This window comes from Rhagoletis zephyria, unplaced genomic scaffold (genome assembly GCF_001687245.7).
Source record: "Rhagoletis zephyria isolate East Lansing unplaced genomic scaffold, Rhagoletis_zephyria_1.1 Rzeph_scaffold_02522, whole genome shotgun sequence".
Taxonomy (NCBI): Eukaryota; Metazoa; Arthropoda; class Insecta; order Diptera; family Tephritidae; genus Rhagoletis; species Rhagoletis zephyria.
This window is the reverse complement of record NW_016159606.1, coordinates 68,524-81,307: the sequence shown is the minus strand read 5'-3', so window position 1 is coordinate 81,307 and position 12,784 is coordinate 68,524. Positions and strand designations below refer to the sequence as shown.

At 41.6% G+C, this 12,784-nt stretch overlaps 2 protein-coding genes across 2 annotated transcripts; both read left to right on the top strand.

The window, feature by feature from the left end:
* The first annotated feature begins 7,614 nt into the window (after positions 1-7,614).
* LOC108367064 (uncharacterized) lies at positions 7,615-8,504 on the top strand. The gene is made up of 2 exons (XM_017621586.1): positions 7,615-7,724; positions 7,802-8,504. Exons 1-2 carry the CDS (start codon positions 7,615-7,617, stop codon positions 8,502-8,504), a joined length of 813 nt encoding a protein of 270 aa, XP_017477075.1.
* A 90-nt stretch (positions 8,505-8,594) lies between these two features.
* Positions 8,595-9,320, top strand: LOC108367063 (uncharacterized). The gene has a single exon (XM_017621585.1). It carries the CDS (start codon positions 8,595-8,597, stop codon positions 9,318-9,320), a length of 726 nt encoding a protein of 241 aa, XP_017477074.1.
* The last annotated feature ends 3,464 nt before the right edge of the window (positions 9,321-12,784 follow it).

The following is a 12,784-nucleotide window of genomic DNA, read 5'->3' as shown; positions in this document are numbered from 1 at the left end:
GGTTATGTACAGGGTTACATAATGATGCGAGAAGTAGAGCTAGAGGTTACACGGTTAAGTTCTGCACAAGTAATACGTCCGCCGCACGTTAAGCTTTTATTCAGAGTACCAGAAAAAGCTGACCACAGAAGATATAATATACCCGCCTGTAATGAGGTTTGTGCATTGTTTACATTTAATGCTGATCAAAGCTTTCCAGATAACCAGCTGATTGTTCATCAGCGTAATAAAAACATCATTGATTAAAAAAATATTGATAAACGTGTGGAGCCATTCACTTACCCGGCTGGTACCTACGGCTTTAGTATAGGGTTGCAACTTCAGACGCCATATGCTAGCCGACGTAATTTAACTCGGCTTGAGCTTGCGCAATACCGGCTTTCATTTCGATCTCAATTAATTAAATTTTTAGTAAAGGCGCAACCAATAGAAGGACCGGATGAACGATAAATTTCATTTATCTAATGCACTTCATTTCGGTGGCAGGTTATTTAAGCAATATTTAGTGGACACATATATTCGTGTGGAGCGTGATGTTATTCAATGGATAAAACATAATCAAAATAAAATTCTTGAAGATCAATACACGGGAGTGACGCGTCTAATTAATGAGTTAGCCGAAAAAAGGCATGCCGCAATTGGTGAAAAGATTATTTCACCTTCCTCGTTTCCTGGATCCACAAGATATTATGGGCCGTTTGTTCAATGACCAGTTAACACAAACCAGAAGTGAAAGCTTTGGTTAAATACAACGACTGCTTCATCGATCACATGTTATATGAATGATGTCGAAAACCTCGATAATGATGTTTAACCGGCAAGTAGTGATAACCAGACATTGAACAACCGGCCCTATATCGATAATTTCGAAGATGCAATGGCTATTGTTTGACGGGTCGGATCACCGGATTTCTTTATCACCTTGACTTCAAATCCGAACTGGCCAGAAATCAAACAGACATTTCGAATAAAATTAAATGACGGGACCATATTGCAGCAGCTTCTACAGGATCGACCTGATATCGTAGCGCGAGTGGCCAACTTAAAATTCGCTCAAATTATAGAAGATTTGGACAAAACACAGATCTTTGGAAAGGTATCGGCTTTTGTATACATGGTTGAATTTCAGAAAAGAGGATTGCCGCATATGCATTTTCTTATTATTATGACTTCTGGTGACCAGATTCATCATCCAGAAGAGCTCGATGACTTGATTTCAGCTGAAATACCCGGAAATCATGACTTAGGATTAAGGGAGCTTGTGCTGAAATAGATGATTCATAATCCTTGTGGAACTCTCAATCCTAATGCTGCGTGTATGACAAACAAAAATGGGAGAACAAGCTGTCGATTTAACTTTCCCAAATCATTCCAAGAAGTAACATCTTTAGTTGATGATGGAAAACCGAATTACAGACGAGGTTACAATCCACAATTAGACCCTCAATGTTCGGAATTTTCACACGATCAAGCTATCGGAAATACATAAATGGTTGTCGTATAACAAGAGACAATCGTCACGTGGCTTCCTATAATGCATATTTATTAAAAAAATTTAACTGTCATATAAACGTTGAATATGTAGGTAGTATGTTGGCTTTAAAATATCTCTACAAACATATTTATAAAGGACACAACTGCGCATCGATTAAAATAGTAGCAGATCAAAGAACACTTATCCATATTGAGGCGAATACATACATTGAAGCACGCTGTGTCACGCCTCCAGAAGAGTGCTGGAGATTATTTGGTTTTGAAATAAAACAAAAAAAGTCATAGTATTCAGCGATTGGATATACATTTACCAGGCCATTATAGAATCTCAAACTTAAACCAAGTTCAGGAAGATTTGGCAGATATTGGTCAAAGAGGATCTGCTTTAGAGGCATATTTTAGTCATAACAAAAAAATTAAATAACAAAGGGAACTATATCAATCAAATGAAAATGCTAACAATGTCGAATATCGTTATTATTGGCAAATGCTTGAATATTTCCGATGGATTGGAAGGTCGAGCATAAATTACATTTCTCAACCAGAGTTATATCACTTGCGATTGTTGCTGTATCATGTAAATGACGCAACAAGTTTCGAAGACCTTCGAACTGTGAACGAGATCCCGTATCAGACGTACAAACAAGCCTGTTTAGCACGTGGATTACCCTACGACGATCAGCGATGGATAGAAGGACTACGAGAATCTGTGCTATCAAAAATGCCTGTTGCAATGCTTTTCATACAAATATTAATTTATGGATCCCCTGAAAACCCGAAGCGACTATGGGAAACATTTAAACAAGATTTAGAAGAAGATTTTATATACGCAGCTCGACGAAATGGGCAGCCAATTGAAAATGCTATTAAACGCACATACAGAGTTATTGCCCATAAATTAAACACCGAAGCAACAGAAGGTAGAAATTTTTAATATTGGATAAAAACGTTTAATTTTGAAGACATAGAGGGTGACAATATATAAAATAATTTCGATACTCCGAACACAGATGAATCAGCAGCCTTAGGTGAACAAATGTATCAATTACTCACAGAAAAACAAAAGGAAGTCGCTAATACTATTATTCAGGCCGTGAGTGAAATAAATTCCGAAGGAAAATGTTTTTTCATTGATGTTCCAGGTGGCACTGGAAAAACATTTATATATAAGACTTTGTTCTACGTGCTCACTGGAAAGCAATGCAAAGTTAAATGTATGGCTTTTACCGGTATTGCTTCGATATTGCTGCCTAATGGTCGTACTGCACATAAGACATTTGGATTGAAAGTACCACTTTCACCAGGCTCAGTATCAAGTATCACACCCGGATCACCAAAAGCCAGTAAATTAGCAGAAACCGATATTTTTCTTATGGATGAAGCTCCTATGCATCCAAAATATGGACTAAAAAACATTGACCAACTGTTGCGATCTATTGCAAATCCGAACGTTCCCTTTGGTGGAAAAGTAATGGTAATAGGAGGAGACTTTCGCCAATGTTTGCCTGTGCAACTGAGAGCAAATCAAAGTGAATTGTTAGACCTTTCTATCAAACGATGTCCCTTATGGTTAGGTTTTATGGTATTTACATTGGAAGAAAACATGCATGTCGATATAGAGCAACGTGAATTTGCTGAATATCTGCTAAAGTTAGGTAACGGTGGGCGGCCATTAAATACGATGGAAGAAATTGAATTGCCAGACGATATCATATCAAATAGCAACCTAATTGATGAGGTGTTTGGAGACTGCTTTGAAAGTACAATTTATGAGAGAATGAAAAAAGGGCGATACTTTCACCTCTCAATAAAGATGTCGATAGAATTAACGACGCTATCGTTGCCAAACTTCCTGGTGAATACAAAATCTACCACAGTCATGACTCGATAAAAGACCATTCTGGAGGAGGACTCCAATTCACAACGGATTTTCTTAATTCAGTCAACATATCAGACTTACCCCCACACGAGCTGAAATTGAAAACAAATTCGCTAATAATGTTGTTACGTAATTTGGATGTATAAGAAGGTCTATGCAACGGGGTAAGACTCATTGTGACGAGCATGTGTAATAATATAATAAAAGCAAAAATCGTTACTGGTGAACAATCTGGTAAAGAAGTACATATACCTAGAATCACTCTGGACTCGTCAAAAGGTCAACTTGGGTGTACAATGCAACGACATCAATTTCCGATAAGGACTGCATTCGCCATGACAATTCACAAAGCTCAAGGTCAAACTTTTGAGTATGTTGGAGTAGATTTAACATCGCCGATTTTCATGCGACGAAACGTCCGATAACGAACTGAGGCTGATCGACTTCGCCAGGGCCTGAAACTTGGTAGTATATAGTACTGGGTTCTAGCATAAAAACGTCCATCAAGCCACATGGCTGTTCAGATCGAAACACGGGAAATTAAATTAAGAGTTAATGATTAAAAATAAATTTGTTTAATCGCGGTTACGACTAACTGTTTAATCAGATTAGAATTAATCACTATTAACTGTAATCGGATTGAATTTAATCGAATTAACTAATTGATTAAAAAATCAATCGATTAGTGCCAACACTGCATGGGCGTAGCCAGGTAGGGGCAGGGGGCCCAAATTTTTGCCTATATAGAATAGTACCAGGATATTCTAGCTCAATAATTTCGGTCCTCCCCCTAACTTTCAAGTTTTTTTCTATATATATATACTATATAACAAATTATACACTTAAGCTAACAAAATAATTAGTAAATTGATTTAAAAAGAAGAAGATATTTCGGTGCAAAGCAACGACTATAAATTGTTATTTTGTCTTACAAAATTGCGGAGGAATATTACAGAGTATACGGAAAAGTTTACTTTTTATATTTTTTATTTTTCAGTTTTTATTTATTTTTTTACAGTCTGTTAGACTTATATTACAAAAAAGGTTTAACATTCATTTAGATTTAAAATGTAAATATTAAATATTAAATACAGTATGCTCTACGGAAATTTTTAAATAACATTATTTCTTTACAGCTGCAATTATTTTACGTCAATATAAAAGCATGCAATTTTCCGGAAGTTATGTCGACAGTTGGAAAGCAGAGTTTCCAATCCGCTATATACTTTTTGGGTTACTCCGTATCTTGATATCTCATGGGTGGTCGAAAAGGCCGAGTTTCCGATCCACCCAGTCGCGCTTTCGTGACGGTTGGAAAGGCCTTGTTTCCAATCCGCTCAGTTATTGTTTATTATCTAAGGGCTTTAATGTACTCTAGGTAGTCGGAAAGGCCGAGTTTCCGATCCACCTAGTCTCGGTATCTTGGTGGTTGGAAAGGCCTAGTTTCCAATCCACGCTTTTGTTGATACATCTTGTAGGCTGCGTTCTATAATAGTCATATAGCAGCCGCTTGAAAGGAGTCTGGTAATTCATTAAAGCACTTTAAGCCTTTATAAAAAATATTTTTTTTGTCCACTTCCGTTCTATACTTCGGTAGTCTGAAGCTGTTATTCTCTCTCAACAAATATGAATGGGTCTCATTTATATATCGGACATTATCGCTAAGATAATCCGGCAGGTTGCCTTTCTTAATATTGTACACAAATTTCATAGCGTGGTAAAAAACTTGTTGCTTCACGCTTAACCAATTCAAGGTTTCAAGCATACATCTTGTTGGTGTGTCGTACGGTTTGTTGAGGATGAATCTCATCACTCGGTTTTGCATTTTTTGCAGCGTATCTACATGTGAGTCCCCCGTTAGGAAGAAAATCGTAGGGCAGTATATAAAGTGCTGTTCTACTATTGACCTGTAAACCAATGTTTTATATCTTCTTCCCAAGTACTTACACGATCTCTTTATAAGGCCAATTTTTTTAGCAATCTTGTTGACTGTATACTCAACGTGCTCATCAAACTTTAGTTTGTTGTCTATGTATATTCCTAGGTACTTGACACTTTTCAACTCTTTGATTTTTAATTCACGGTTTATGGAGTCAGCATTTGCCGCTCCGGAAAATACCATAAAGTTAGTCTTTTTCACATTCAGTTTGAGTTTATTTGAACACAGCCATTGATACAAAGAATTAAGATCTTCTTGCATTTTGACAATCGCATTTGGTAGTTCCCTATCACTGATCGTTAACAAGGCATCATCCGCAAAGAGTTTTATTTTACAATGTTTGAGAGAACTTTTAATATCGTTTGTATATATATTAAAGAGCAGGGGTGCCAAAACAGAGCCCTGTGGTAAGCCGATGTCTATGGCTATCTTACTAGACATCTTTGAATTAACTATTGTTTGTTGCCTACGATTACATAGAAAGCTTCTAAACCAGTCAAGCTCAGTGTTTTCTATGCCAATGTATTTTAGTTTATCCAACGTTGGGACCCTATCAACTGTTTCAAATGCTCTTTAAAGATCAATAAACACTGCTACTCCATTAAGGTGGCAGTTATGATCTTCTTTCCATTGAGAAAACACCAGATTCAGCGCAGTCTCACAGGAATGTTTAGCTCTGAATTCAGATTTTTCTTTTCTGAGTATTTCATTGGATTCCACATAGTACTGTAACTAGTTTTTCTTTACGGTTTCTAGCATTTTCTCCAAGCTAGGGAGAGTATTGATAGGCCTAAACTCCTCAGCTTTAATTGTTTTTCTAACTTTCTTAACGGGTACTATTGATGAAATTTTCCATTTTTCCGGTACTGATCCTGTTTGGAGACTCTTATTTATTTCTTATAAATATCCCATATAATCAGCAGAGTCCTTAATAACACCGTCAGATAGTAGGTTGTATCCCCCAATTTTCCGCTAAAATTGTTTGGCAATTTGAAGAATGTCTTCCGTAGAGACATCTTCAAATTTTAGCGTACTTGTAGAAGCTCGTTGCTCAAAAAAGTCATAGTTTACACACTCTATATTGGTATGTATTTCCAAAATGCTGTCCACGAAAAAAATTATTTAAGTTTTCAAAGCAGTTTACGTAGTTGGTGTTATGTATTATCACTTCTCCAATATTTTCTTTGACCTCCGTGTATAGACTACCTCCTTTATGTATTTCCACATGGGTCGGCTGTCACCCTTATTTATTTCCATCTTATGCTCTAAGTAATTAATTTTTTTACACCTTACCATTTCTTTATACCTGCTTCTCACTATATTATATTCACCCCAGTACCCTGACAACACTGCTTTCTCATGAGATTTAGGTTTATACTTGTTCATCTCTGTCAATTGCCTATCATATCATTTGTTCCTCTGCTTAATGCGAGTTATTTTTGAGTAAGTTAACTGCCTCATGGACCACATAATGCAATGAGTAATACCTACCGTCAACATCGAAAAAACTTAAGTTCGAGAAATCGCACTGCCTTAGTAAAGTTGTTAAGTTCTCTGGGTTATATCTCTCCCAGGATATTACTTATACCTCCTTAGCAAGTGGGTTTAGCTTATTGACACTGAGTCGAAACATCATTGTTTCGTGGTCTGATATTCTATGATCCTCGACATTTTCGCATATAACTCGGTTATCATCGGAATACAACAAGTCGATACGTGTTTCCGAATGTTCCGCCACCCTCGTATTAAAATTTAACAGCTGTTGCATGGCTTGTTGCAAGAAAACATCATTGAGTTTTCTGCTGTAGGTTGAAACTACGTTCATGTTTGTGTTAAAATCGCCAATGACAACAGTGTTCACAGAATTTTCTGAGATTTCTGCTAAGATATCCTCCATATACTGAAAGACGTTGTGTACTGTGGCAGCACACCTGTAGCGTGCGGTAACCCCAAAAATGCCTCAAGCACAAATGCGACCTTGCGTTAGATAAAATACAAAAATTATAATCTGGCATAACCTTCCGCACTTCTGTCCTTTTTTCGTCTGGATTTCGTGCTGCTAAGTCGTACTTGCCTAGATACAAATAAAAATACTTAATATTAATTGATTAAACAAATCCTTAGCTTACTATTAAATAAAAAATAAAGCTTTGTATATCTTGCTACATCCATTTTTTCTTCCTTGCGAGTTTGAGAGGGATACTCTATTAAAACACCCAAAGTGGGGACGCCGACGTGATCTCGCCTCCGGCAAACGCGACAACCACGTGTAAGCACATAACCAAACTTTAAGGGTAAGACAATGCCGATCGAAACGAAAGACGGTGGGTTGCCTGGAGGCGCAGCCGAGATAGGTGCACCGGCCGCAGCAACGGTCCCGCCCGCTAATACCATCGCGGTAGTGTATGCCAGGTTACCAGTACCGCCAATGAGCAACACAAATATTGAGGCCTGGTTTACTTCAATGGATTTTTGGTTTTCTGCTTTAGGCATCACGGCCGAGAAGCAAAAACGGAAACTGTTTTGGCAGCGCTGGACCCCAACGTCCTCGCTCGGGATGTCATTGCATCGCTACCGCAAAACGACAGGTTCGAGAATGTGCGGCAAAGAATTATCGAGCACTTCGCCGATAGCGAACAGCGACGCCTCAACCGCGTACTCTCAGAATTGCCACTGGGGGATAAGAAATCGTCAGAACTGTTCTTTGAAATGAAGCGCGTCGCTGGCAACACACTCGGCGATACGGCGCTCAAAAGCCCCTGGATCAAACGTTTGCCGGAGTTCGCAGAAACAGTCGTAGCAGCCTTATCCGGTACTNCTGCGACCGAGTTTACGAAAATAACCGACACAATAGTGGATGCTATCGCGCCACTTCAAGTGAACCGCGTTAGGTCGACACCTCAAAATGAAGTCAACGAACTGCGTGCATTCGTAATGGAACTAGACAAAAAAATTGAAAAATTCACTATTCGTTCGCGTTCGCGTAATCGTGGGCGGTCAACCTCTCGACCAAGAGCTAATGCACGAAACAACTTGCAAACAGCAGAAAATTCACAAGAAACGTCATCTGTTGCAGCCCAAGACTGTTGGTACCACCAGAAATATGGCTCCGACGCTCGGAAGTGCCGTATACCGTGTCGTCGCAGAAACCACGTGGTTCGAGCGGTAGCCTCCGCATCCGATGCATTGTGACTACGGAAGCGAGTGGCGGATGATAGCGAAGGGTCCGTCACAGAGCGCAAAGTTCTTCGCCTTCAAGTGCACGAACGACGGACAGGTAAAATGTTCCTTGTCAATACCGGCGCGGACGTGTCCGTCCTGCCCAACTCTGCCAGTTCTCGGGATATGCGATCTACCACGACCAAACTGTATGCCGCAAATGGATCTACCATCAAGACCATCGGTGAAAAAAGTATCAACTTGGATCTCGGACTTCGTCGGGATTTCCCGTGGTCGTTCATAACCGCCGATGTTACAACACCGATAATCGGCGCAGACTTCGTTCGTTTCTATGAACTTCTCATCGATTTGCGTCGAAACCAACTAATCGAAAATCTCACCAAACTGCGATCTTTACTAACTGCGCCAACGTTTTCCAAGGTAACCCAGATTAAAATGTTCAACGCAAACGACCCCTTTGCTGATTTGTTGCGCGAGTTTGCGGATATCACGAAGCTAGCACCTTGTGGTTCTTCGACCAAATCTACATCGGGTCAACCGGTGTTTTCTCGACCGCGACGCTTGTCGCCCGATATGTTGACCGCAGCACGAAACGAATTTAATTTTTTAATAAGTCTGGCATATGTCGTCCGTCTAGCAGCAACTGGGCAAGCCCGTTGCACATGGTGCGGAAAGGCGACGGAACCTGGAGACCATGCGGCGATTATCGTGCGCTTAATGCCCAAACTGTACCCGACCGATATCCGCTGCCATATTTATCGGATTTTACAAGCAACTACGATCTCCATCGTGCTTTTCACCAAGTGCCGATCCACGACGATGTTGTAGCCAAAACAGCCATAACGACGCCATTCGGGTTGTTCGAATTTCGGTTCATGACCTTTGGATTATGTAACGCCGCGCAAACCTTTCAAAGGCTGATAAACGAAGTTTTGCGTGGTCTAGACTGCGCTTTCCCTTATATCGACGACATTTGTATAGCGTCGTCGTCAGCGCAACAGCATCGTCGAGACATACGCGCAGACCTTCAACGTCTCCGAGACAACAATCTCGCAATTAATGAATGCGATTTTGGCAAAAGCGAGCTAAGATTTCTCGGCCACTTAGTCGACGCCCGAGGGATTCGTACTTTATCCGAAAGGATCACGGTGATCCGCGATTTCCCGAAACCCACGATAGCCAAGGAGTTAAAGAGTTTCATCGCAATGGTAAATTTTTACCGCAAATTCTTGCCAAACGCTATCGCCTATAAAACGCATTTGCTACAGCTGATTACGGCCAACAGGAAAAATGATCGCACTTGACTCGTGTGGAACAGTGAAGCAGAAACTGACCGTTTTGGCCGTTGCAAACCTGAATTGTCGGAATCAACATTGCTCGTGCACCCGGTGTCAGCGGCAGAGTTAGCGTTACATGTAGACGCTTCCGATACAGCCGTGGGGGCTGCCTTACACCAAGTCGTAAACGGAAAACTAGAACCGCTCGGGTTCTACTCGAAAAAGTTGACCAGCGCGCAGCGCAAGTGCAGCACTTACGACCGCGAATTGACCGCCGCGTACCAGGGTCTATGCCACTTCCGATACATGATCGAGGGCCGTAAGTGTCACATCGTCACTGATCATCGCCCACTGGTCTACGCTTTCCGACAGAAGCTTGATGCGGCGGATTCCCTTCCAAATAAATGTCCAAATAAAACGCGGAGTATCTCGGAATTCAGTTCCTTTTATTTAGTTTACTTAAACTAATGAATCTAAATATGCAGGCGCGGGTTTTCACTAATATANTGTCGCCCGATATGTTGACCGCAGCACGAAACGAATTTAATTTTTTAATAAGTCTGGCATATGTCGTCCGTCTAGCAGCAACTGGGCAAGCCCGTTGCACATGGTGCGGAAAGGCGACGGAACCTGGAGACCATGCGGCGATTATCGTGCGCTTAATGCCCAAACTGTACCCGACCGATATCCGCTGCCATATTTATCGGATTTTACAAGCAACTACGATCTCCATCGTGCTTTTCACCAAGTGCCGATCCACGACGATGATGTAGCCAAAACAGCCATAACGACGCCATTCGGGTTGTTCGAATTTCGGTTCATGACCTTTGGGTTATGTAACGCCGCGCAAACCTTTCAAAGGCTGATAAACGAAGTTTTGCGTGGTCTAGACTGCGCTTTCCCTTATATCGACGACATTTGTATAGCGTCGTCGTCAGCGCAACAGCATCGTCGAGACATACGCGCAGACCTTCAACGTCTCCGAGACAACAATCTCGCAATTAATGAATGCGATTTTGGCAAAAGCGAGCTAAGATTTCTCGGCCACTTAGTCGACGCCCGAGGGATTCGTACTTTATCCGAAAGGATCACGGTGATCCGCGATTTCCCGAAACCCACGATAGCCAAGGAGTTAAAGAGTTTCATCGCAATGGTAAATTTTTACCGCAAATTCTTGCCAAACGCTATCGCCTATAAAACGCATTTGCTACAGCTGATTACGGCCAACAGGAAAAATGATCGCACTTGACTCGTGTGGAACAGTGAAGCAGAAACTGACCGTTTTGGCCGTTGCAAACCTGAATTGTCGGAATCAACATTGCTCGTGCACCCGGTGTCAGCGGCAGAGTTAGCGTTACATGTAGACGCTTCCGATACAGCCGTGGGGGCTGCCTTACACCAAGTCGTAAACGGAAAACTAGAACCGCTCGGGTTCTACTCGAAAAAGTTGACCAGCGCGCAGCGCAAGTGCAGCACTTACGACCGCGAATTGACCGCCGCGTACCAGGGTCTATGCCACTTCCGCTACATGATCGAGGGCCGTAAGTGTCACATCGTCACTGATCATCGCCCACTGGTCTACGCTTTCCGACAGAAGCTTGATGCGGCGGATTCCCTTCCAAATAAATGTCCAAATAAAACGCGGAGTATCTCGGAATTCAGTTCCTTTTATTTAGTTTACTTAAACTAATGAATCTAAATATGCAGGCGCGGGTTTTCACTAATATAAAAAAATGCGGGTACAACTAGCGAAAAGTTACTGAGCGGCGGCGAACGTGTAAGCGGGTCGAGTACAAAACGAATTCTCCTAGACGAGAGTTTAATAAGTTCTTATAAAACTAGTTATAGTTAAGTGTTACGAACAAAGCAAAAAGAGGAATGTCAAATTACAGTCGCTACGTTTGTGTAGACTTGTGCATTAACCCTTATGTTGTAATAATCATACCAACACCTTACAATTAGCGTAACTGAACCCAACATATCGCCGCCCTTGAACTAACCATGATAAGTTCAACATTTGAACTAAAATTACAGTGTGGAAAATTAGGCAAATTAATTAACAATGCAAAAATACTAAAAGGTATGACTTAATGCCAGTGTGCATACTTCACGTCTATGGATCTTCTTCGCAGAACAAGTCGCCTTTCGTCGGCAGAACACAAAGCATCACGATCGGTCTAACCGATTCCCCATTTGGCGTCTTCAAAGTGACCACTCGTACGAGTCCATCTGTACTGGGGTGGCATTTTATAACTCTCGCCAGCATCCACTTTGTCAGCGGAGTAGGCTCGTTGAAAATTGCGACCACATCGTCTTCTTCGACGTTGCGTGAGGAACGAAACCACTTTGAGCGACGCTGTAAACTGACAAGGTACTCGTCTCGCCATCGTCGCCAGAAATGCTGTCTTATGGCAGAGTTAGCATGCCATTGCTGACGAAGACTGCCACAGAACCCTTGACCCTCAGGTTCTGGGAGTGATTTCAGCGGTTCACCGACAAGGAAATGACCGGGAGTTAGGGCTTCTAGGTCATCAACAGATGTTGAGTTGTCACAGAGCGGGCGGGAGTTTACGCAAGCTTCCACTTCTGTCAGCAGCGTGTTGAACGCTTCATAAGACAGAAGAGTTTCGCCCAGTACGCGTTTAAGATGATACTATGTTCGCTTGATACCAGTTTCCCAGTAACCTCCCATGTGAGGCGCAGACGGGGGATTGAAACGCCACTCGATTTTGGAGTCCGCGAAAAATGAACGTAGTCTGGTATCGGCCACGCATTTTTAAAACGCACTCCGCAACTCCTTCTCGGCGCCAATAAAATTTGTGCCATTATCGGACGTCATAAGCTTGCAATAACCTCTGCGATTTATGAACCTCTTGAAAGCATTAAGAAACCCTAGCGATAACAGGTCTCCAACAAATTCTAAATGCATCGCGCCAGTGCACAGGCAGACAAATGAGCAAATGTAGCCTTTAGTAGCCTTCGCCCCTCTTCCATGGGTGAATCTTGCTGCTGGCT